Source organism: Phocoena phocoena, chromosome 1 (genome assembly GCF_963924675.1).
Source record: "Phocoena phocoena chromosome 1, mPhoPho1.1, whole genome shotgun sequence".
Taxonomy (NCBI): Eukaryota; Metazoa; Chordata; class Mammalia; order Artiodactyla; family Phocoenidae; genus Phocoena; species Phocoena phocoena.
In genome coordinates, this window is record NC_089219.1 from 67821747 (window position 1) to 67848555 (window position 26809).

Here is a 26809-nt window from a genome sequence, read left to right on the forward strand (position 1 = left end):
TCTCGTTCACCTCTATATCCCCAGCAGCTAGCATAGTATTTGGCAAATAGTAAGGCCTCAATCGATGGGAGCTATTATTATCATCATTACTAATATAAGGAGCTGGGGCAGGAAGAAGAGATGCTATTTAAATTTGTCTTAAGTTTCTTGAACTAGGAAATAGTTGCTTAAATATCTGTGACTTTTGAATCATTAAATTTTTAATTTAAATTAAATTAAAAAAATTTTTTATCCTATTTTAAAGAAATAAAGCTTACAATCTTTTATCTGGTACTGTGCAAGTACCAAGTGGAAACACTGACATTCAGAGAAATCTGTGAAGGCTCTAAATCTCAGTCTTACAATGAGCAGAGTGATCATTTCAGACTTCAGGTACATCTAGAATCTCAAAAATACGACACAGTTCTAGATCTTGTCCAAGAATATAAATTTCTTTAACAAAAGAGTCATCAAGGGCTTCCCTGGTGGCGCAGTGGTTGGGGGGCCGCCTGCCGATGCGGGGAACGCGGGTTCGTGCCCCAGTCCGGGAGGATCCCACATGCCGCGGAGCGGCTGTGCCCGTGAGCCGTGACCGCTGAGCCTGCGCGTCCGGAGCCTGTGCTCCGCAGCGGGAGAGGCCGCAGCAGTGAGAGGCCCGCGTACAGAAAAAAAAAAAAAAAAAAGTCATCAAGACAGAAAAAAGAACATATTCAAATGCAGGGACTGTGTCCAATGGATGCTGATAAAGTGACTCGGACCTTAACAGAATGGGTCACCATACGCACAAAATAAGCAAAAGGGTAGATAGAGATTATGTCATTCCTAGCTTCATTGCAAAAGATGAATTAAATGAAGAGCTTTTAAAATGATAACAAATGTCACAGGAAATATACAAACCATGACAAAGAAAAAATGGATATTTTTATGTAGACACACTCCTCCATCCTTTAAACAGGGATTTTTTACCAAACCCAGATTAGAACATTCATTTCCTCATGTACATTAGCACCAGTAAAAATGAAAAAACATAATACCCATTGTCTTTTGGAAGTTAATTTGCCAATCCTGCCAATCTACATTTCAAGTTGGTTTAAAATGATTCAGAGGGTCAACCAAAATATACTAGGAATATCATTAGAAGAACAGAAAATTTTCTTTGTAGAAGGACAAACAGTAAGTAGTCTTTGTAGAAGGACAAACAGTAATTTCCTTTGTAGAAGGACAAACAAAGTAGAAAGCATTTCTGACTTTCTACTTTCTAAGACTATTTCCTGTCTTTCCAAGGTCCATAAGCACTTATCCTAATAAAAAGTTGTAGACAAGAGACAAGATGGTCTATGTTATACACATCATAAACTTTAGCATTACAGCTTCCACACAAGAAGATGAACAGGCCAAGGAACACTTTCACTGTCTTCATCTGGGTTAACTTGGCCTGGCACATTGTAGGGGCTTAACAAATATTTGTTGAATAACTGGATGGATGGATGGATGAATGGATGGGTGGATGGGTGGAAGGATGAATGGATGAGTTATATGTGAGTCCTGAATTTTCTGTTTAATATTTTTTTTTACTTGAGTAGTACATGTTTATTTTATAGAAATTATAAGATGTATTTAAAAGGAAAAGGAAGGGTAAGCTGGGACGAAGTGAGAGTGTAGGAGGGACATATATATACTACCAAATGTAAAATAGAGAGCTAGTGGGAAGCAGTCACATGGCACAGGGAGATCAGCTCTGTGCTTTGTGACCACCTAGAGGGGTGGGATAAGGAGGGTGGGAGGGAGATGCAAGAGGGAGGAGAAATGGGGATATATGTATACATATAGCTTATTCACTTTGTTATACAGCAGAAACTAACACACCACTGTAAAGCAATTATACTCCAATAAAGATGTTAAAAAAAAAGACAAATACTGTATAATATCATTTACAGGTGGAATTTAAAATTTTTTTTAATACCCAAGTTCATAGTTACAGAGAACAAATTTGGTGGTTGTCAGAAGCAGGGGCTGGGGGGAAGTAGGTGAAATGGGTGAAGGGGGTCAAAAGGTACAAACTTCCCAGTTATAAAATAAATAAGACCTGGGGATGTAATATACAACATGGCAACTATAGTTAATAATGTACTGTATTGCATTTTTGAAAGTTGCTAAGAGAGTAGATCTTAAAAGTTCTCATCACAACAAAAAAAATTATAACTATGTATGGTGAAAGATGTTAACTAGACTTATGTGGTGATCATTTTGCAATATATATAAATATCAAATCATTATGTTGTACACCTGAAACTAATATATGTCAGTTATACCACAATAAAAAAAATAAAAATCTTTAAAATGAAACAAGCAAACAAATAAATAAAAGGAAAAGGATCTATAACCATGGACCCACATTTAAACCATTTAATATGCTAACATTTTAATTTTTATAAAGAACTTTTGTGTATACATATATTTTTATAAAAATGGGATCACAGTATTTCTACTCTTTAGTTGCCTATTTATTCACATAACACTATGTTGTGAACCTCTTTCAATACTAGTCAATATGCTTCCTCACCATTTTTGAGTAGTTGCATAAAAGTAGAAAAAACACACAATAATTGGGGAATTTTGTAGGTCTCTATACCTTAATATAATAAAACTGGATTTGCTGAAAATATTCTTGAGATAAGCTAAGAATATTATTATTAATAACTTGAACCCTGCTTTAATGAAGAAAAGTAATTTATATCAATTCTGTGGTAAACTAGAACCTCTGCATTGCCTCAGGGTATCTGAAAATTTTTTCTCTTGACTAATTTAATTGTATCCCTGCTGCTTTATCTGAAGCTTAACATCAAATCCTTTTTTATGGCATGCAAAGAATTCTGATCTTAATGGATAATCCTGTGGGATTATCATAAATATGGATTAGTTGGGTGTGAATTAATGAACCATTTCAAAAAATTACAGGAGAATGTGGGAGGGAGGACCTTCTTCTTCCCTCCTAATGTCTGAGGGAGACCCAATAACTAGCACCCCTTCTCCCTGCCTGACTTTGGAACAATTGAGAATTCTCCCAAATACTCCCCCTCTCCTCTGGAGAGGAGTAAGTGGCCAGAGCTCAGCAGAGTTAGTCTGTTAATAAGTTAGACCCACATTGATTTAGTGTTTTTATAAAGCATCTCATCTGAGTCAAGAAAATGTCAATATGTCGATTCAACAACTATGTATTTAACACCTACTAAATTCCGGACACAGTGCCAGATTCTGGGGTTACCAAATTTAATTAAGATTCTCTTAGTCCTTACCTTCAAAGATCTCAGGCTTGTGGGAAAGATAAGCTTGTTACAAAAACATACCCTCATTATGTGAGTACCTTAGTTAAGATTCTTTTGGTTGCAGGTTACAAAAACATGTTTAGCTTCACCATAAAGGTAAACCTATTATAAAGCTTTGGGGACCTCTCGCACATCCAAAGAAGAATGTACCCAAGCACTTGGAACAATGCTGAATTAGGTGCTGAAAGGCCATTGAGAATTTCCCTCCACTGTATGTCTGCACCCCTCTATGCATTACCTTCTTTTCTCTCTTTGCAGACCTGTTTCTTTTGCTAGTCCTATTTACATGGTGGTCTACCAACTGGTCCATCCAACACAGAAGCCAATCTCTCTCCATCTGAATTCATAGGGAAGGATGTTAATTGTCCAAACTTGGTTTGGGTGCACTGCTGATCCAGTCACCGGTGGCTAGAGTCACATTTTAGGGGCAGGATGGGGGCTGAGCAGAGAGTCCAATAAATGTTCATTGCATTGAGAAATTATAGAAGTGCTGTGAGTTAATGAGGAGGGAGCCACTTACTATGTTCTGTGTTCAAGGCACTGTGGAAGATGAAAAGATAAATAAAATTCACAACTAACTGAGAGTACGATATGGTGTGCACTATCACAGAGACATAACACGCTCTGTGAGCACATCGGAGAAGGAGATTAATCCCAATGAGAGGAAGGAGAGAGTTTCTTGAGTTCAGTCTTAAAATGGGCCTTCTAACAAGAGGAGTTGTAGGAAGCTGGCAGGTCATTCTAGGTAAAAATAAAAGGCTGAGTATCGAGGTTGGAAATGGTTGTGCACACAGGGGAACAGTCAGGAGGGTATGTGGGAGCAGACAATGACACAGATGAGCCTGGAGGGGTGTTGTTGACTTGCTGGCAGGTCCAAATCCTGATGAAATTTCTAAGCCCTCTCTCCCCAGGACATATTTTTCTCATTCATGAAAGCAAAGTGCTACCACTTCAGGGTCCTATGGACAGAGAATACTGATATCAGGCCAGGAAAAAAAAGCAACAGCTCAAGATTACCTTTTTTAAAAGCTCACTGCCACTTTCAGTTGATGAAAACTGTGTATCTGCAATTCACTGAAGGCAGTGAGTAGTCTGTTCTTGAGTTGCTGTGGCAACTGCTCGATTAAGTGAAAAAAAAGGAAGAAAAGTGTACTCTAGTTGTTCTTGAGCTGAGCATTCTTTTTTTAAAAAGAAAGAAAGAAGGTAACGTGTGGTGAGATATTTTCCCCGAGTCTTTCTGAAGACTCTGCGCCTCACTTTGCATTTCAAGTAGCGTGTCCTGCTTCCCTCTCCCTGCCAAGCCAGATGCTAGGCCTGCTGTCTTCGTGGTTGGGAACGTGAGCCCCAGATTTCATCTCAGAATTTTCTGGGGTAACGTTTGCTTACCTCCAACTTCCACGGAAGGCCGCTTTTATAGATTTCTATTGTTAAGGTAGTGGAGTGGATCCTGTAAGGGAAAAGTAGGTGGGAATAGTGGGTGGGTTCTAGCACCCCAGACTTAGAACATTAAACAAGAGATGTGACTTTTCTGAAGACACAAAAAATAACTCCTGGGCTTCCCTGGTGGCGCAGTGGTTGAGAGTCCGCCTGCCGATGCAGGGGACACGGGTTCGTGCCCTGGTCCGGGAAGATCCCACATGCCGCGGAGCGGCTGGGCCCGTGAGCCATGGCCGCTGAGCCTGCGCGTCCGGAGCCTGTGCTCCGCAACGGGAGAGGCCATAGCAGTGACAGGCCCGTGTACCGCAAAAAAAAAAAAAAAAAAAAAAAACTCCTGCCTGATATACTAAGAAACAAAGGATATAGTAAGAGCACCTTAGATGTGTACAATAATTTGCTATTTATAAAACTTTTAATTGCCTCATTTCCTCTTAACCACCACCCTCTGGCGTGCGCATTGCTCTCATCACTTTAGACAGAAGGACACCGCTAAGCCATGGTTCACGGAATAATCTTAATGCAACACGGAACCAATCATGTCACGTCCCTGCTTGTCCTCAATGCCTCTCTGCCCTTTGTTCCTGGGGTAAGACCTGAGTCCTCACCGTGGCCCTGAGGCCCCACAGGATGCCTCAGCGCACCGTCCTCCCAGCCTCCCGACTCTGTGTCCAGCCCTGCTGGCCTCCCGCGGCTCCTCTAAGGTGTGGTTTGCTCCTCCTTTGCAGCAGCTGAGGGCTCTTCCGGCTGGGACAGGCTTGTCTTTCCCCACCCACCGTTCCCCCTTGCCCACTTGGCCAACTTAGCGCCCACTCCCTGACCCCAGTGCATACCAGAGCTCCTGTTTCACTTTTTTTTTTTTTTTTTTTTTTTTTGCGGTACGCGGGCCTCTCACTGCTGTGGCCTCTTCCCCCGCGGAGCACAGGCTCCGGACGCGCAGGCTCAGCGGCCGCAGCTCACGGGCCCAGCCGCCCCGCGGCACGCGGGATCTCCCCGGACCGGGGCACGCACGAACCCACATTCCCTGCATCGGCAAGCGGACCCTCAACCACTGAGCCACCAGGGAAGCCCCAGAGCTCCTGATTTAACTTTCCTAAGACCCTGTGTTTTATATAGATCCATATTTAATATACATTTCTTTATGTGATTATCTAATTAATATGTCTCCCCAGCTAGACACGAAGCTCGTAAGTGCAGGGACCATGTGTGTTTGCTCACCCAGGCCAGTACTTGGCAGAGCGGGCCTTGGTGTTGAATGAAGGCCTCACTGACATGACCAAAAACACCCAGCAGTTTGGACTCAAACCCAACTCCTAGGAATCCAGCACCTTTCTTAGCATGCCACACTGCGTGGCAGGTGTTAGAAATGGAAACATTCTCCATTGGGTGAGACACTACACAAATACAAGACATTGAAATCTAGAGAAAATACAGTGTGTTCTGTGGGACCAGATTAACTTAGATGTGGACATGTGTGGATGTATAACAAATAGTAACTCCTGGAATATGTGCTAACATAACTCCTGCGTAGAAAATAATGTCGTCTCCTCTCTTGTTCATTCATAGATCGGGAAAAGCTCACTGGGTCTTTGTATCTGATCCCCTGGCTCACGTCCAGAGGTGTGACATTGACACTTGTGTCACCCCTACCCCCAGGCCTCGGTTTCCTTTCTTGTAAAGCAGGGGTCCTGATTTCTCCTGCGCAGGGTTCCTGAACATACTCACAACCATGAGTATCCCTCTTTCCACCCTGCAATCTCTTGCACAGGGCCTGCTGCTGAGTAGTGAGTATAATCAGAGCAGGGACAACACTCGGGAAGGCCAAGGCTGACAATGTATGTGTGTATTTGCGAAGCTAATGGTCAAAACCTTGTCTTACCTGAGCTTCCTTTATTTCTGCTTTGGCAGTTGTTTCTTTTTTCTGCGCAGCGTTCTGTACGAGGGACTGAGCAGTAGTAGAGAGCAGGCTGGCTTCCTTGTCTCCTATATCTGGTTGCTTTTTGGTAGTGGGTTGAATGTGTGCTTTTCCAATATGATGTCATCAGTACCTTTTAAGTATTCCCCAAATACTCTTTGTCAAAAGTTTTTCAAAAGATTATAAAATGTTTCTCTTTTCCTCCTGCGGAACTTTGTACTAAGATTTTAAAACAAAGAAGTGATATAAAGTACAACATGCTCCAGGAGGCTCACAGCTAGTTCATTCCAGAAACCAAACTTAGCTCTCTTCTGCATTGTGTTGGGAAAGTTATAACAGAGAGCCCAAGAGAGGGCAGAGTGCTTGGGATGAAGGATTTCCAAATACCGTTTCAAAATAAGAGGTGCTATGTATCAGTGAACTACTGCTGTGAAACTGCCCAGAATTTAAAACAACGTCCATTTATTATTTTTCTTGAGACACTAGCGTTGACTGAGCAGATCCACTGATCAAAGCTGGAGTCAGCTGGACTCAGCTCTCACACATCCACAGTGTGACGGTCACTTTTATGTGTTAACTTGGCTAGGATATAGTCCCTCATTATTTAATCAAACACCAATCCAGGCATTACTGTGAAGGTATTTTGTAAATATGGTTTAATATCTACAATCAGTTGACTTTATGTACAGGAGATCATCTTTTTTTAAACTGAGATATAACTGACATAATATTGTGTTATTTTTAGGTATGCAACATAACGATTTGACATATGTATATATTGCAAAATGATGACTGCAATATGTCTAGTTAACATTCATCACCACACATAGTTAACAAATTTGTTTTCTTGTGATGTCTTTTAAGATCTACTCTCTTAGCATCTGTCAAAGATACAATACAATATTATTAACTATAGTCACCATGCTGTATATTATTACATCCCCAGGACTTATTTACCTTAGAACTGGAGGTTTGTACCTTTTTGCCACCTTCACTCATTTTGCTCATCCCCCAGCCCCACCTCTGGCAACCACCAGTCTGTTCTCTGTATCTATGGGTCGTTTTCTTTTTTAGATTCCACAAAAAAGTGAGATCATATAGTATTTGTCTTTCTCCGTCTGACTTATTTCACTTAGCATAATCCCTCAAGATCCATCCATGTTGTTGCAAATGGCAGGAATCCCTTTTTTATGGCTGAATAATATTCCATTGTGTGTATATACCACATTTTCTTTATCCATTCGTCTGTCAACGGACAGTTAGATTGCTTCCTTGTCTTGGCTACTGTGATTAATGCTATGATAAACATGGGAGTGCAGATATATTTTCAATAGAGTGATTTCCTCAATAGATGCAGAGAAAGCTTTTGACAAAATTCAACACCCATTTATGATAAAAACCCTACAGAAAGTAGGCATAGAGGGAACTTTCCTCAACATAATAAAGGCCATATATGTCAAGCCCACAACCAACATCATCCTCAATGGTGAAAAACTGAAAGCATTTCCACTAAGATCAGGAACAAGACAAGGTTGCCCACTCTCACCACTGTTATTCAACATAGTTTTGGAAGTTTTAGCCACAGCAATCAGAGAAGAAAAGGAATCCAAATTGGAAAAGAAGAAGTAAAGCTGTCACTGTTTGCAGATGACATGATACTATACATAATCCTAAAGATGCTATCAGAAAACTACTAGAGCTAATCAATGAATTTGGTAAAATAGCAGGATACAAAATTAATGCACAGAAATCTCTGGCATTCCTATACACTAATGATGAAAAATCTGAAATTGAAATCAAGAAAACACTCCCCTTTACCATTGCAACAAAAAGAATAAAATATCTAGGAATAAACCTACCTAAGGAGACAAAAGACCTGTATGCAGAAAATTATAAGACACTGATGAAAGAAATTAAAGATGATACAAATAGATGGAGAGATATACCATGTTCTTGGATTGGAAGAATCAACATTGTGAAAATGACTCTACTACCCAAAGCAATCTATAGATTCAATGCAATCCCTATCAAACTACCACTGGCATTTTTCACAGAACCAGCACAAAAAATTTCACAATTTGTATGGAAACACAAAAGACCCCGAATAGCCAAAGCAATCTTGAGAACGAAAAAAGGAGCTGGAGGAATCAGGCTCCCTGACTTCAGACTATACTACAAAGCTACAGTAATCAAGACAGTATGGTACTGGCACAAAAAAAGAAAGATAGATCAATGGAACAGGATAGAAAGCCCAGAGGTAAACCCACGCATATATGGTCACCTTATCTTTGGTAAAGGAAGCAGAAATGTACAGTGGAGAAAGGACAGCCTCTTCGATAAGTGGTGCTGGGAAAACTGGACATGTACATGTAAAAGTATGAGATTAGAACACTCCCTAACACCATACACAAAAACAAGCTCAAAATGGATTAAAGACCTAAATGTAAGGCCAGAAACTATCAAACTCTTAGAGGAAACATAGGCAGAACACTCTATGACATAAATCACAGCAAGATCCTTTTTGACCCACCTCCTAGAGTAATGGAAATAAAAATAAAAATAAACAAATGGGACCTAATGAGACTTCAAAGCTTTTGCACAGCAAAGGAAACCATAAACAAGACCAAAAGACAACCCTCAGGATGGGAGAAAATATTTGCAAATGAAGCCACTGACAATGGATTAATCTCCAAAATTTACAAGCAGCTCAATAACAAAAAAACAACCAACCCAATCCAAAAATTGGCAGAAGGCCTAAATAGACATTTCTCCAAAGAAGATATACAGACTGCCATCAAACACATGAAAGAATGCTCAACATCATTAATCATTAGAGAAATGCAAATCAAAACTACAATGAGATATCATCTCATACCAGTCAGAATGGTCATCATCAAAAAATCTAGAAACAATAAATGCTGGAGAGGGTGTGGAGAAAAGGGAACACTCTTGCACTGCTGGTGGGAATGTGAATTGGTTCAGCCACTATGGAGAACAGTACGGAGGTTCCTTAAAAAACTACAAATAGAACTACCATATGACCCAGCAATCCCACTACTGGGCATATACCCTGAGAAAACCATGATTCAAAAAGAGTCATGTACCAAAATGTTCATTGCAGCTCTGTTTACAATAGCCCAGAGATGGAAACAACCTAAGTGCCCATCATCGGATGAATGGTTAAAGAAGTTGTGGCACATATATACAATGGAATATTACTCAGCCATAAAAAGAAACGAAATTGAGCTATTTGTAATGAGGTGGATAGACCTAGAGTCTGTCATACAGAGTGAAGTAAGTCAGAAAGAAAAAGACAAATACCATATGCTAACACATATATATGGAATTTAAGAAGAGAAAAAAATGTCATGAAGAACCTAGGGGTAAGACGGGAATAAAGACACAGACCTACTGGAGAACAGACTTGAGGATATGGGGAGGGGGAAGGGTGAGCTGTGACAGGGCGAGAGAGAGTCATGGACATATACACACTAACAAACATAAGGTAGATAGCTAGTGGGAAGCAGCCGCATGGCACAGGGACATCGGCCCGGTGCTTTGTGACCGCCTGGAGGGGTGGGATAGGGAGGGTGGGAGGGAGGGAGACACAAGAGGGAAGAGATATGGGAACATATGTATATGTATAACTGATTCACTTTGTTATAAAGCAGAAACTAACACACCATTGTAAAGCAATTATACCCCAATAAAGATGTTAAAAAAAAAAAAAAAAAGAGAAAGTGATTTCATCTCCTTCATATAAAAACCCAGAAGTGGAATTGCTGGGTTGTATGGTAGCTCTATTTTTAATTTTTTGAGGAACCTCCATACTGTTTTCCATAGCAGCTGCACCAATTTACGTTTCTACCAATAGTGAGATTATCCTTGATAATACGGACGGGCCTCATCCAATCAGCTGAAAGCCCTTAAGAACAAAACTGAGGTTTCCCTGAGGAAGAGGAAATTCTATGGGCTACAGTGTCACCTCCTGCCCTAGAGTTTCCAGCCTGCCAGCCTGTCCTCTAGATTTCAGAATTGCCTAGCCAGCCTCCACAATTGTGTAAGCCAATTCCTTGTAGTAAATCTCTGATAGAGATAGAGATACATAGGTAGAGTTATATCCTGCTAGTTCTGCTTCTTTATAGAACCCTAACTGGTCAACTGCTGAGTCAGCCAGGGCCCGGCTGGTCTAGGATGGCCTCTCTGGAATGAATGGAACTCTGTTCCACACGGCCTCCCATCCTCAAGCAGGCTACCTCAGATTCATCCTCATGGCAGGGGCGGGGGACCAAGGGAGAATATGTGGAAGCAAGAAAGGTTCTTGAAGCATAGCCTCAGAAATGGCACACCAGCACTCTTCCTCATTCTGTTGGCTGGAGCAAGTCTGATTGGCACAGATTCAAGGGCACGGAATGAGACTCACCTCTCAATGAGAGTATGTGCAAAGTGACATTGCAAGAGCAAGAATGCAGAGAAGAGAGAAAATGTGAGGCCACAGTTGCCACTAACCTATCACAGACTGTTTGATATGATGATGCAGAAAAGGAACAACCTCAAAATTACTTTGTAACAATACACACTACTATATATAAAGTAGATAACTAATAAAGACCTACTGTATAGCACAGGGAACTCTACTCAGTACTCTGTAGTGGACTATATGGGAAAAGAATCTTTAAAAAAAGAGTGGATATGTGTATATGTATAACTGAATCACTTTGCTGTACACCTGAAACTAACACAACATTGTAAATCAACTGTACTCCAATATAAATTTTTAAAAATTATTTTGTAACAACCAATATGCCTTTTCCCTCTTTTTTTTTTTTTTTTTTTTTTTTTTGAGGTATGCGGGCCTCTCACAGTTGTGGCCTCTCCCGTTGCGGAGCACTGGCTCCGGACACGCAGGCTCCGGACACGCAGGTTCAGCAGCCGTGGCTCACGGGCCTAGCCGCTCCGCGGCATGTGGGATCCTCCCGGACCGGGGCACGAACCCGTGTCCCCTGCATCGGCAGGAGGACTCTCAACCACTGCGCCACCAGGGAAGCCCTTCCCTCTTTTTAAGGCAGTAAAACTATAAACTAAAATATTCAGAGCCTTAACTTTCTCACTTGCAAATGGAGGATAGTATAGCCCACCTCATGATATTAGCATAAGAATAATGAGATATCTGTGAAAGCAACTGCTGTAGTGCCTGGCAGGAACTCAACAAATGATACTTCTCTTTGATGGTAACACTTGAGCACCTACTGCGTGCTAGAAAAGAGAAGGCAAATATATTTGAGGCACAGGACTGGACATTTTTTTAAGTGTTTTTGCAGCGTCATTACGCATAGGTAGAATCAATGGATAAAGAAAATGAATGTACATACAATGGCATATTATGCAGCTGTAGAAAAGAAGAAAATCTTGTCATTTGTAACAACCAGGATGGACCTTGAGGGCATTGTGCTAAGTGAAATATGCCAGGTAGAGACAAACAAATACTATATGACCTTATTTATATGTTTAATCAAAAAACAAACAAATTCATAGGTACAGAGAAGAGATTGGTGGTTGCCAGAGGTGGGAGGTAGGATCAACAGGCTCATACTTTCAGTTAGAAAATAAGTAAGTCATGGGGATATAAGGTACAGCATGGTGACTATAGTTGATAACACTGTACTGCATGTTTGAAAGTTCCTGAGAGAGCAGATCTTAAACGTTCTTATCACTATGAATGGTAACAAATGCTAATTAGATTTATTGTGGTATCATTTTGCATATACAACTATCATTATGTTGTACACCTGAAGCTACTATAATGTTATCTGTCAATTGTGCCTCAATAAGAAATATTCATAGATAAAAATTATTTTTAATACAAAATAATTATTTGACAAAAAGCTTGGTCAGTATGTGGTGATTCTAAAACAGTGTTTGAATTTGCAAGGAAATAAAAACACCATATGGATACAAACACAACCCAATCCCCATAATTTGTCTCCATGGTTTTGAATTTTCTTATTTTAATGGCATATTTAGAAGCTATAGTTTTGTTTTGTTTTTGTTTGTTTGTTTGTTTGTTTGTGGTACGCAGGCCTCTCACTGTTGTGGTCTCTCCCGTTGCGGAGCACAGGCTCCGGATGCACAGGCTCAGAGGCCATGGCTCACGGGCCCAGCTGCTCCGTGGCACGTGGGATCTTCCCGGACCGGGGCAAGAACCCGTGTCCCCTGCATCCGCAGGCGGACTGTCAACCACTGCACCACCAGGGAAGCCCAAGAAGCTATAGTTTTAAATGTTGGTGCCCAGGTTTTGGAATCAGACGGACCTGAGTTCGAATCTCAGCCCTCACATTAGCTCCGTGACTCAGGCACCTCCCTTAACCCCTAAGACACAGCTTAAAATATGTAGACTGGGAACGATAGCACCTTTTTCAGTAGGCTGAAAATGAGAAAATGCCCAATAAACGTAGTTATCGTTATTATAACCAATATGATAAAATGATGGAAACATTAGTTCAGGGTTTAGAATGCACTGAAATGCTTTTGTTTTGTTTTTTTTAATAAGTTTATTTACTTATTGATTTTTGGCTGCTTTGGGTCTTCATTGCTGCACGAAGGCTTTCTCTAGTTGCGGCAAGCCGGAGCTACCCTTCGCTGCGGTGTGCAGGCTTCCCATTGCAGTGGCTTCTCGTTGCTGAGCATGGGCTCTAGGTACACAGGCTTCAGTAGTTGTGGCTCGCGGGCTTGGTTGCTCCGCGACATGTGCGATCTTCCCAGACCAGGGCTCGAACCTGTGTCCCCTGCATTGACAGGCAGAATCTTAACTATTGCACCACCAGGGAAGCCCCCGAAATGCTTTTTTAAAGTTGTCTCCACTGCCTACTTCACCTGTTAGCCTTTATCCCCCAAAAAACTAACTCTGCCCATCGGGGTGTTATTGCACCAGCAGGTTGGGGTGTTTAGAGATGCAAATTCTGTACCTGGAATAGTCTGGAAGTTTATCCGTGAACCATCGAACTTGCTGATCTTAGTCTGTCCACAAAGACTGTCAGTGCAAAGCACGTAGCATTAAGTAAACAACTCACAACTTAAGCGGATGATAAGGAATATAAAGGAATCATCATTTGTAATGGAAAAGCAAGAAGAGCAGCAACAAAGCATCCTTCCTGGAAACTGTAAGACTGCCAGTTTCAGCACGTGTACATGCCAGACCTGTATAGCGGCCAAATGCTTAGAGTACTGAACTAGAGTCCTCCAAAAGCTCTAAAAGCATGCTGATTTTAAGTCTGGATTCTGAACATTATTAACCTTTAATAACTTCTGTATCAAATTAGTGGTAAATGCCTTCAGGTAGAGGCAAAAACTGAAATTCTATATACTTGCACCATTGTTCACCCAAGAAAGGATTTTGCAACTGTGGATAAATTCAGTAGGATTCAGTGAGGTTGCCTGCACGTAACCTAACTACAGTTGGCTTAAGCAATTTAGAAGGTGGTTTTCTCTCTTAACCGCAGTCCAGGGATAAACGTTGTGGGGTTGGTGCAGCAGTGGCCACACACGGTCAGACCGGTTCCCTCTTTCCTATCTGCCCTTCTCGGCGTGTGGGCAGACCTCCCTTCAAGGTCGCGAGATGGCAGCAGTGCCTCCAAACAGCGCTTTTCCCCACACAACCATTTGCAAAACTGGAATGGCTGAGTGAGGCTGATTCTCCCCATGTGTGTCCCTCTCTCTTCTGAATAGGGAGGAAATCTCTCCTCTGAAGCACCCACCCCTCAAAGATTGCTTTTTACATCCTTTTGGCCCACATTTGGCCACAAGCCTGTACCCATCATGCAGAGGAAGAGGGAGGTGGCTGCAGCCTGCAAGAAGAAGGTGGGCTGTTGAGTAGGGGTCTAGGGGTGTCTGCAGAAGGGCTTAGGGAGGAGGGCAGAGGAGGGGGCCCTGGAAGAGCTCTGGTGCCTTCCATGCCACCTCCACCCAGAGTGGCTCCATTCTTCTTCCACATAGAATCCTGCTCAAATAAAAGCTTCTGTGGATAAACATCATCTGTAACCCTTCGCTGCAAACTCGAATACCTAATATACTAATACCTGATATAAGTCAGTGAGTCAAAATTATTTGTTCACTATTACATTCCCAGCATCCAGGATAGTTCCTAGCATATAGGAGGAGCTTGTATTCATTTCCTATTGCTGCTATAACAAATTGCCACAAACTTGGCAGATTAAAATGACACAAATTTGTTATCTTACAGTTGTGGAGGTCAGAAATTCAAAACGGGTCTACAGGGCTAAAATCAGGGTCCTGGCAAGATAGCATTCCTTCTGGAGTAGTTGGGGGAAATCCATTTCCTTGCCTCTTTCTGCTTCTAGAGGTTGCCCACATTTCTTGGCTTGTAGCCGCCTCCCAGCAATGGCATCACTCCGACATCTTCTGCCATCACATCTTCTCTGATTGCGTCCGCCCTGCCTCTCAAAATGATTCCTGTGGTTACATTGGGCCCACCCAGATAATCCAGGATGATTTCCCTATCTCGAGAACCTTAACTTAATCATATCTGCAAGTCACTTTGGCCATGTAAGATACCACATCCACAGGTTCCAAGAATTAGGAGGTGGACATCTTTGAGGATGTGCATATCATTCTGTCTACCACAGAGCTCAATAAATATTTGTAGAATTGTTGAATGAACAGTAGAATCTCAGCACTGAAAGCTGCTTTAGACAGCATGTAGTCTAACCTCTACAAGGTCTAGGAATCTCTTCACTGGCAGATAGTCATTCCATGTCTGCTTGAATACTTCCGGTGCTGGGGGCTCTCCACCTTCCAAATTAACCTTTCCACTGTTGGACAGCTATAGATCTTAGACATTTAGACCTTTCTTCCTTAGGTTACTTCTGCCCTTCTTTCCGGAGAAATCTACACATTGTATCTTCTATATGACTCTTCTTCCCCAATTTTGGAGAAAAAAAAAAAAGACTTATTTTCTTTATCATTTACAAATCTTCACTTAGCACATCTCCATCTCAGTAACTGGGGTTACAAAAAGATGAAAGACAGCCTCCAATCTTCAGGGGGGTTATTGTGAAAGTGAATCCTACACATAAGAAGTTAAATAACAATACAGTTAAATGAGTTCATCCATGTTAAGTGCTCAGTAATGTGCCTGGCATGTAACAAGTGATCCAAAAATGTTACCTGCTCCTGTTGCTGTTATTACCATTCACAGATGCTCTGGGCCAAGTTACTGATGCACCTGGAGTTCGCTGATGCAGCAGTGACTGGAGAAGGCTCAGGGAGGAGGAGGGATGGGAGGAGAGGCAGAATGTAAACAAACTCAGGGTAAAGGGGAAGGCATTCCACGCTGGACAAACACAGAAGGCAGGTGTTCAGAGGCCAGATTAAACAGGTCAAGTTCTAGGAAAATGAATAGATTTATTTATCTCATGTAGGGTTTATCTTAACTAGCTTGGGCAAAGCAGCATGAACTTTATCCAAGTTGTAGATAGCAGCTGTAGATAGCAACTTCCCCGAAGTCTCTCCAAGTTCTCTGCTCCTGAACCCTTCCTGGGACTTGTAGAGACTTAAGCCCCATGGTCTCAAGTCTAGTGATTGCTTCTAGTGGAAAGAACACTTCTTTCGACCTGCCTCTTTGATTCCCAACTCCAGCCTGGAGATCATCTTTAGCTCCTCTTTGCTCTATGCTCCATGGCCACTAACTAACCCTGTCCCACTCCTCACTCAGCCTTACCCCCTAAAACCTCAAGGAACTGAAGACAGACATTGAAGTTGGAGAATAACGAAAGTGAGAGAAGTAGAGGCAAGGTCAGAGCTAGACTGTAGATGTATGGGTGGTCCATGGAAAGCTGTTTGTTGCATCTGTAATAGTGATAAGCACGAGATACTTCAGGCCACCGAGAAAGCAGGGGGCACACCCGTGATGAGCAGAGGACTCAGAAGGAAGAGGAATCAGGAGGAGTTTGCAAGGAGCTCTTCCAACCCTCCACTTGCTCACCCCATGCAGATATGCCTTCTCCCAACCTTACTTCCTTTTTAAAGAAAGATGGTGGGACAAAGGATGATGAATGATTCTGTGCAATACTTTTCTCTCTGAAAAACACATGAAGACACATACAGTATCCTTTAATCTAGTAATCTGATTTTCCATTTTGCTGAGGCTATCTCATAAAGAGCCTCTATCCTCATAGCATCTACAAAAGTACCCAAGACGGGCCAGTATGCTCTGTAGTTCCCAATGATTGACACTAAGCTTTGCCATTTTATTTCTGTTTCATAAGGAATCAGAAAACAAAAGTGGTAAAGGCCAAATAACTCTCCTTGGTAAGACTCTAGTCAGGTGTGACTTTATGGCCAACATTCACTTTAAATGAGATGAAATCAGAGTGAGAACTTTGGTCCCTTCTTTAAACCACCAGCCTGGGGGTGGGATGGGGAGAGTGGGAGGGAGGGAGACGCAAGAGGGAAGACATATGGGACCATATGTATATGTATAGCTGATTCACTTTGTTATAAAGCAGAAACTAACACACCATTGTATAGCAATTATACCCCAATAAAGATGTTAAAAAAAAAAAAAAAAAAAAGCCAATGTGCAAAAAAAAAAAACCACCAGCCTTGCAAAGCCCTAGGGCCAAATCTGGCACATGAAGCCGAGACCAAGTGTTTCCTCCGTACTCTTCCAGCAATGAGTTGAGTTGGACGTATTTTTAAGATGATGAAAACAGGAACTTACAGGAAGACATCAGGGAAAAACTTCTTTCTTTAAAATTTCTCATTAGAGACACAAACATTTCAATTTATACCTAAAAGAAGAAAATTATCATTCCTCCTCAAGAACTAGATGTGTAAACCACTATTTAAAGTAGTTCATGTAGAGAACCTGCAATTTAATAAGATGAGGAAAAGGCTAGCCTAGCATCCCCTATATTTTTTTCCTCCCTGTTTACTCAATTATACAAGTACTTCCACAGCAAGACCTCTAATTGTGTAGACTTCAGTGAAAGAGAAATGGAACTTGCTGTAAAATAAATTATTGGGTGTAATTAAATTACATACTACTTCCCATACTTTTTTTTTTTAATTGCCCATTACTTTAAATGAAAACATTTTTAGAAAAGGACTGTAAACACTCAGAGCATTTCTCAAGGACCATTCTCCCTTCTTCCCGCTGATACAATGTAGGCATTGTTCCATTTTCCAATATTCTCCTGCTGAAGATCTGAGGAATTTCAAAACTTCATTCACCAGTGAAAACTTGAGAGTTCCATTTTCAAATCACTTGCTGAGCAGGATCCAGCTTCAGTCCCTCTTTTAGCAGATGAATCCATCTTCATCTCTATTCATGTGACACCATAAGCATTCCCTACCCTGCTGTGGTGCAGTCGCTCGATACACTCTGTCCTCCTGCACTTGACACACAGACAAGTCATCACCCTCCTTCTGGGGCAGCAAGAGAGGTGTTTAGAACCCGAGCTTGGGGATCAGGAAACCCCACTGGCTGGAGCATCCTGCACAAGTCACATAAGCTTTCTGAGCCCGAGTTTCCCCATCTGAAATATGGGAAATAGCAAACCTGCCTGCCTGCTAGTGTTTTCTGGAGGACCAGATGAAATCACACATATTGCAAACACTCCAAATGTTACCCAAAGAGCAGTTCCGATAACCTTTTTTTTTTTTTTTTTTTTTTTTTTGCGGTACGCAGGCCTCTCACTGCTGTGGCCTCTCCCGTTGCGGAGCACAGGCTCTGGACGCGCAGGCTCAGCGGCCATGGCTCATGGGCCCAGCCACTCCGCGGCATGTGGGATCTTCCCGGACCGGGGCACGAACCCGTGTCCCCTGCATCGGCAGGCGGACTCTCAACCACTGCGCCACCAGGGAAACCCCCCGATAACCATTTTTTAAATTGTTTATGTGAGGTGTTTTGCTGTTTTTGTTCCTTAACAGGCATAAAGAAAGAGAATCCAAAAATCTCATTTTCAGGCTCCAAAATGGGGAAATGGTACTGTTTTATTTGTTCCTTTTTACTTATTCTTCTTTCCTGTTAAGATTCTGGTTCTCAGTAAAGATGAACCCTTCTGAGAACTGCAGGACCTTTTGCATCTCAACCCCAGCCCTACTTCCCTGCTATTGCTTCTTATAATCAGAGATAGTGTCTTTAGACAAACTTAAATAGAAAATCCTCATATGCTAGCATTTCATGGGTCATGATTCTCCAGCATTTGGATGATCTGCTTAGTACTAGTTGAAGTAAGAAAAAGTTAGAAAACACTGCTCCTCAGATTGTCTCAGAAACTACAGAATCTCTTTGAAATCAATTTTTTTTGGATTTCGAAAAGAAATTAAAAATGGATTGTTATCTGTGCTCAGTGCCAGAGAAAGAAAATAGTTTTTTCTTTGCAGTATTTGTGAATTTTAGGGCCCAAAATTAATCTTTGCTGTGACATTTTATTATTATATAAAGCCTCTTTCTCATAATCCCACTTGAAGCTATACACATTTCTTATGCCATGAAACACACACTGGTTTGTTTGTTTTTTTTAATTTATTTTTTGGCTGCGTTGGGTCTTCATTGCTGCGCATGGGCTTTCTCTAGTTGTGGCGAGCGGGGGCTACTCTTCGTTGCGGTGCATGGCCTTCTCACTGTGGAGACTTCTCTTGTTGCAGAGTATGGCCTCTAGCTGCATGGCCTTCAGTAGTTATGGCTCACGGGCTCTAGAGCGCAAGCTCAGTAGCTGTGGCACAGGGGTTTAGTTGCTCCGCGGCATGTGGGATCTTCCCAAACCAGGGATTGAACTCGTGTCCCCTGCATTGGCAGCAGATTCTTAACCACTGTGCCACCAGGGACATCCACACACACACTGTTTAATACAAACGAGAACTAGGAAAACACTCCCAAAATGACCTACTACTTCCCTCTCTTTCCCAGGGGAGGTTTTGTTTTGTGGTCCCCAAAAGGATTTTAAAAATCAACACCATCTACTCAAGGAGGGGCAGTAGAGGATCTGATGACTGCCCCCCCACCCCGCCACACACACACACATAACAGTAAGAGGATGCTGATGAGGAAATGTAGCTTGGTGTCAGGGCACTGAGGTCAGTCGTCAGCCCAGCTCTGCGCAGCAGTGGAAGCTCAGATACATCCCAATCCAGTGGTACAACAGAACTTTAGTTACATCATTCCTATCAGGGTTGCAGCAAGGATCCAGTAAGATCATATCTGTAGAAATGCTGCCAGAGCTGTAAAGCACTGTTTAAGTGTCAGCTTCATATTATGACATGATCTGCTTGTGACAGGGCCGCTGGTCCCGTAACCAGGAGCAGATGCTGTGGTGACATCAAAGCAGGATGAAGAACTTCACCATAGATGGTGAACCATCTATGAAGCTATGTTGTTTTGATCTTGCCCACCAAAACTTCAATAATTCAAGGCACTGGGAGCGATCAAACATCCATATCTCAAGGTGAAGATAATAGGACCTCTGATCCAAAAGGAAAACACAAACACATACCAATTAGCTGCTCTTCCTACAAAGAATACCAGAATCCAGCCTTGCAGAAGTAGTTGCTTGTCTACGGATCCACGCAGGGAAGTAGAGTTGAATGCAGGTTGCTTTTACTCTCCTATGGCTCTGGCTTGACTGGGAATGAGGGATAGAGAGCAAAACCAATCTGTAGTCCAAATCCAGCTTCCCCATAAAGCCACCAATCCTACCCTGAGGTTCTAAATGTGTTCAACGGGATTCTAGATTTCTCACCATCAACTACCAACATATTATCAAATACCGAGCACACAAAAAAAATGTGGCAACCTGAGTTGGGTTTGGGGGGCTAGTGGTTTTGCTGCAGGCTTTCCTACCTTCGCCAGTATTAACAGCGTCATTGCAGGCTGTGTCTGGGTTCCAGACTAGTGAGTCACAAATGGCAATTATATAAATCTGTGCTTGTTTTTGTACTACCTCTCTTTGTAAGTTTCTTCATACTTGGTATGCCGCTTCATGCCCCGAAAGCCTAGTTTTACACTGCAGAAAGTCTTCTATGTCTCACTGTACCCACAAAGTCTAACCCCGCATTCAGACTTACAGGCAACAAAGGGCTTAGTGGATAGAGCAGCAACAAGGTAAAAGGCTGCAACCCCCAGAGGCACCCACAGGTACCCAGGGTGGAACTGGGTTGTTGGTGGGTTGTGTTTTCTCCAAGAATGCCTCACAGAAGATGCAGCTACAGTGGAACTGGATATAAACACCTTATCAGCCATTTCTCCAAGAAGCTTATCTAACATTTTGCACCTTATATAACTGACATTCTGAAATTAATGCCTCTTATGCAGAACACACCTAGCATTTGAAAAGAAAAAGAATTAGGGCCCCCGGAGGCTGTATGGCATCTTTTCACCAAAACCAGAAGTGTTTGCCTTTCACTGGTTGTTTCATGTATGTGTGTGTGTGTAGATGTCAGATAAATTTTATCTACAAAAGATCAATTGTGAAGTTTATTGGGCATCACTGGGAAATAACACCCTGCAATCAAACATCCCATTCACCTGGGTTTTCATGTCAGTGAGTGCAGTGTAGCACTTTCCTGATGGAGAGTGTTTGACGGTTGCATCTATGCTCCAGAAACTTGTTCACTATCAATGCATTCATGGACATGAAGCTGGGGATCATCTGAAGCACTTGGGCAAACAGAACAGAAGACTGTGAATAAGAGCTGTGGATAAAAGCAGGTCAGACTCAAGAAGCCAAATAAAGGTCAGAAAGGCCCTTTTTTATAACCTGGTGCATTGTTTTATGAATTCAGATTAACCCTGATCAAACTCCCAAGACATGATAGCCAGGTACAAGAAAGATCTGTTACAGTTTGGTCTATAAGGTGGGTGTAAGTCTGATAATTCAACAATAATATTAAAAATCGAGAGAAAAGACCTCATGGTTTCCTCTTAACGTTACCTGAATATATTCAATAGCTGTTTGACAAGCAATAAGCAGAGTCTGATTCAACGATTCTTTTCCAGCAAAGGCTACTGAGCCTCTTTCTATGTAGCTGCATCTTAGGCAAACATATTAATTGCTTCATATAGGTCCCTGTCTCATGTGAGCTTCCCTAGAAGCAGAGGCTAAGATGGGGATTCTTTGCAAGTGTGTTATTGGGTGTGCTCTTGCGAGACAGGGAGAGACGCAGGATAGGGCAGGGGGAGAAGCCAGCTGGATATTAGCTTCAACTTGATCTCAAGGGGACCACTGGGGAACAACTTATACCAGAGTCATCCCAGCTTGAGGGAGGGACCAGACTCCTGTGTGCTCTTAGCAGCAGCGGGGGGATGGGTGTACCAGCCAGCTGAGCAGCAAGACACTAACAGGTCCACTATGGTAGCTAAGATGATGGGACTAAATCTCTAGGAGCCAGACTGTGTGGTAGGAGATGCAGTTCTCATCCCAACCCTGGCCTCACTAAGGACATGATGATATGGCCACGGGCCCCTCACATGGCCTCTGCAACTACCAATTTCCTCATCTGTAAAATGGGAGAGCAGGGATGGTAGAGTTGGATTAGACGATCCCTGCACAATGTGAAATGCAATGATTTCAGTAAGGGTAGTGGGCGGAGGCTCACTGAGGAATAGTGGATGTTTTCTTCTATTCATGGAAAGGAGTTAATTAATGTAAATGTGTCCCTGAATAACTAGTCCATTGAATACTCTTCCCTCACCTGGAGTAGCTCTGGATACACAGGCAAATCTAGGAAGACAAGCAATAAAGTTGCCCTGAAGGCGTATGTTCTAAAAAAGGATGGCAAGGCTCTGTTTTCAAACAAAGTGCTTTTGTGGCTGTTTACCTAAAGGGAGCATTAATACAACCAGGCAACCTCATTTAACTGACTCCTGTATCAAAGCAAATTAGAGGCAAGAGGCTGGAGTAAAGCATGAGCCAGAGGCTGTCCCTGAAAAACTACACAGCCTCTAGAGGGAGCAGTTTGGAAACATCTATCAAAATTATAAATACATTTATTCTTTGCCTGCACAGCACGCTCTCTGGGATTTTATCCTACCGGTATATATGTGTGAAATGACATTTATATGAGTTTATTCATTGTGCTACTTTTTCAAAAATAGCCCAAGATTGCGAACAACTCAATGGTCCATCAATAAAGAACTAGTTAAAAACAATAACAACTATGGTACCTTCCATACAGTGGAATACTGTATAACCCAAGAACATCTGTACGGGTACAGAAGGTTCTCCTGGATATATTGATAAGTGAAAAAGCAAAGGGAAGAACAGTATTATCAGATTAGTATGTATATTATAGACACATATGCATACATAATATGTTTGCTTCTTTCTGTGTAATGGAGGTAATAAGATCATATAGTTATACTCAAGTGTATCCATAGATATCTAGAAGTCAGTTTTTGTGTATCTGGAAAGATACCCCCCAAAAAACTTTTATGAGTGGTTATCTCTAAGGGATGAGGGAGTGAGAAAATGGGATGGATAGAGACATAGGTGGAAGTGAGAAATCTCACCAATGCCTTTTTACAGATTTCCTTTCTGGATTTTTTTCCCAACCATCATAGGTTTTTCTGTAAGGAAAAGGGAGGAGCTGTTTGATTAAAAAATAAAATGGAAAAAAAGTCATTCCAACTTCCCTTATCTCATGCTTTCGTTCAGGGATTGGCAAACTGAGGCTGTTGGTTAAGTAGTGAGACCATATGGCTCACAATGCTGAAAATGTTTACTATCTGGCCCTTTCCAGAAAGTTTGCCAAGTCCATGGAGTTGTTTGTAAAATAGCTGTACTCCTCCTATCAGTGAGCTTCAAGTACTTCTGTCAGTTTTGTCTTCTTTACATCAGCTTTTCTGACCACAGAGGGTTATGCACCAAGGAAAAAGGCAGGATATTGCACCTGTTACAAACAGCATGAACTCTGGGGACAGACAGCCCAGGTTTAAATCTGGGCCTTGTCCCTCATGACTATGTGGCCTTGGGCAACTAACTTCTTGAACTCAATATGGTTTTCCTCTGTAAAAACTGGGTAATAATGGTACCTTCTTCACAGAGTTGTTTGGAAGGTTAAGTATGTTAATGCTGGCAAGAAGTTTAGTACAATGCCTGTTAGTATTATCATCTAATATTTTCATTTTTTATAAACAGGGTGATGACCAGTTAAATGTGTTTGAAGAAGACACCATAGGAGGTGAGCTTTCTTTACTGATCAGACCAAAGTTGTCATTTTAGTAGCTCTGAGCATGTCTTTTTTTATTAAACACCACTAAGAGATAACAATCTACCAACAGCTTGTACTTTTCCCTTAGCCAGGGAACATGATTAAGATTGGGACTCTTTGGATCTCTCCCCTTTTGGTCCATGTAAAGAATCAAAGGGACGCCTTACTAAGAGATGCATTTCCTCACTGCCCAGAGAACATGAGCCCCAAGACGCTCAGTGAAGAGAGGATGCTCTGGTTAAAATGTTTGGAAAACACAATACCCAATCCCCTTTGGAAGATCCACATATATAAGAGCACAGCAAGACTCCCACATGTCCTGTAGGAAAGAGAGCTGGCTATCTTTAATTCACCATTCTTCAAATTTTATTGGAACACAAAAGTCTTTTTCCTGCATCGTGGTTACCACTCTGCAGTGTACCATTGGGATGCAACTTAAGAAACACCTAAATTGTACTGCTTCATAATTTTGTCATGTTAAAAGTCTTGCCAAAACTAAAAAAATCCAACCATAATTAGCTACACATGGAACTGAAAATAGATAAAATTATGTGAATTTGAGTTTGTCCAGAAAAAGATAAGTTTCATGATTGCCCTAGAAAAAAATACCTGCTATCATTTCCACTCTGTGATAACTGTTGTTATAATTATGGTCCGTGAAAATATATTTACATTGACTGGGAGCATATACAAGTAAGTGAATTGGCTTTCTAAATAACCCCAGCTCTAATCCTGCTGCTCCATGAGCATGGGGTAGTAGATAAAGTGTCATTTGATGATAATGGCAAGAGCAGGATGTAAAAATTGCAGTCACCAAATGACATAATGGTGACTCATGAGGAAAAGGCACATAAACATTAAGCAAGTGCAAATAATCAACTCAGCCCCAACTGGATGGGGATTGATTGATTGCTGAATAACGTTTCCTCTTTTCCTGGTTATAAAATTAACACACATTCATGTGGAAATTTTTTTAAGGTAGAAAATAAGAGCCATCTAAGACCTTATGACCTCTGAATAATCATGGGTAACATTCTGGTTTATTTTATTGCAGTGTACTGTCTATATACCTATTTTTACCTAGTTGAGAATATATGTGTACGTACAAACATTATCTCCAATATTTTGTACCTATCATAACATAAGCATGTTCCCATGTCATTGAAAACTCTCTATAAACTTAATTTGTAATGACCACATTGTATGAATATACTATCATTTTATGAATGTACCATCATTAATTTTTAAAAATAACTAGTCATTTTTAAAAAATAACTATTTTTTAAAACTGGAATAAGATAACCATACTGATACTAACAATAATAACCACTTTCCTAGATTGCAAATACATTAAATGTTGCTCAGCTTCATAAAAGTAAACTAGAAGAAAAAAGTAAACTAGAAGTATGGAGAACATGAGATGACCATTTGGCTCCACGTGTTAAAAGCATCAATCTATCTGCCTTTAACAGAAAGCTCCAGATAATACTCGATTTTTCCAGTCAGCATGGGCTACTCTGTAAAGAGACTGAAGCATCTGCTTGATTTCGGAGAGCGATAACAAAAAATCCTTTCATGTGAAAACCAAATGGTTCCAAAGACCCCCAAATTCACCTCTTTCCTCTGTTTCCAGCTCTTTTTCCCTTGTCTCCTTCTTCTACCCCAACTCAATTCTTCATGCCCTATTCCCTCTCTCTCTCTCTCTCTCTCTCTCTCTCTCTTCTCTCTCTCTCTCTCTGTTGCTCTCTGTCTCTATCTCTCTCTGGTAGAGTTGGGCCTTTCACTCAACTGATAGTGGATTCCTGCAAAAATGTAGCATTGTGTATATAAGTGAACCATTTCATGACTACCTACTACATCACGTGACAACTGGAAATCTTTAGGGCTCCTCAAACTCTGCAGAGTTTCACACTTTGCCAAAAATCCCTAATCATTCCTTTGCCTTAAAGCAGTGGTTCCCAAGATTCAGTTCTCACTCCCCACCTTCATGACTTTTGTTTTATCTCTATCCTATCTATTCTCTATATATTATATAGAATACTGTATACTATAATACATAATGTAATAGTATATATTATACTATACTATATACTATATAGTATAAAACCAGGGTTTCAATACAGTTTTTCTTTCTGTATAACTTAAATTATTCTTATTTTAAAGGTTTCACGGAAGATTTGAGAAAGTGTAAAATTATTTTCCTGATTGGTGAGTAACAGCCCTCAAATTTTCAAATGTAATTGCTAATAATAACAATGTGGTAAGGAAAAAAGACTACTCATTTCTCAACCTGTTTTGAAGTCTTGGCCCTTTTTTAGTCAAGATTACACCCCCGAGGCTTCCGGATCATTCCTTTCATTTATACAGTTTTATATTACTTTTGCTTTGTATCTTTTCAGCATAGACAAAGCAGGACTCTAAGGAATATCAAACTTCTGAGTTTAGCTCTATGATAATAAAATGCATTATAATCCCACGGGTAAAAGGATGCCTATGTCTATTAAAATCTAACACCTTTTCTGTTTGAACAATGACCTGCTCCTCCCTAAACTAAATACGTCAGTAACCACATATTCAAGTATACCTTAATAACCATACCCTGCATTCCATACAGCTAACAACAAAAACAATCTTGTTTGTTTTATGCCCTAGTGCTAAGAAACTCATTGGGAAATAAATTGTGGGACAAAATTCATTTCGGGTTAACCAGCATTTTCTGAGCACCTATTATGTTCCAAGTTATCTCATTTAATCCTTACACAATCTTATAGGTTGGCAGTCTATCCCTATTACATATCTATTACACAGACAAGAAAAGCGAGCCTCAGAAGGTTAAGCAACTTGTCCAAGGTCACAGAGCTTATTAGTATGAGAACCAGATTTCCAGTTTTTCTCTTGGGAATAAATGGGACTAGTTGCACAGCAG

At 41.3% G+C, this 26809-nt stretch overlaps 1 protein-coding gene across 1 annotated transcript in view; it reads left to right on the top strand.

The window, feature by feature from the left end:
• The window catches only part of AK5 (adenylate kinase 5), a 236845-nt gene that overhangs the window by 152709 nt on the left and 57327 nt on the right, over nt 1–26809 (top strand). Inside the window, exons 9-10 of the mRNA XM_065874778.1 lie at nt 23811–23853; nt 26047–26091. Of these exons, the coding sequence (XP_065730850.1) occupies nt 23811–23853; nt 26047–26091 (88 nt within the window). The remainder of the gene's footprint in view (nt 1–23810; nt 23854–26046; nt 26092–26809) is intronic.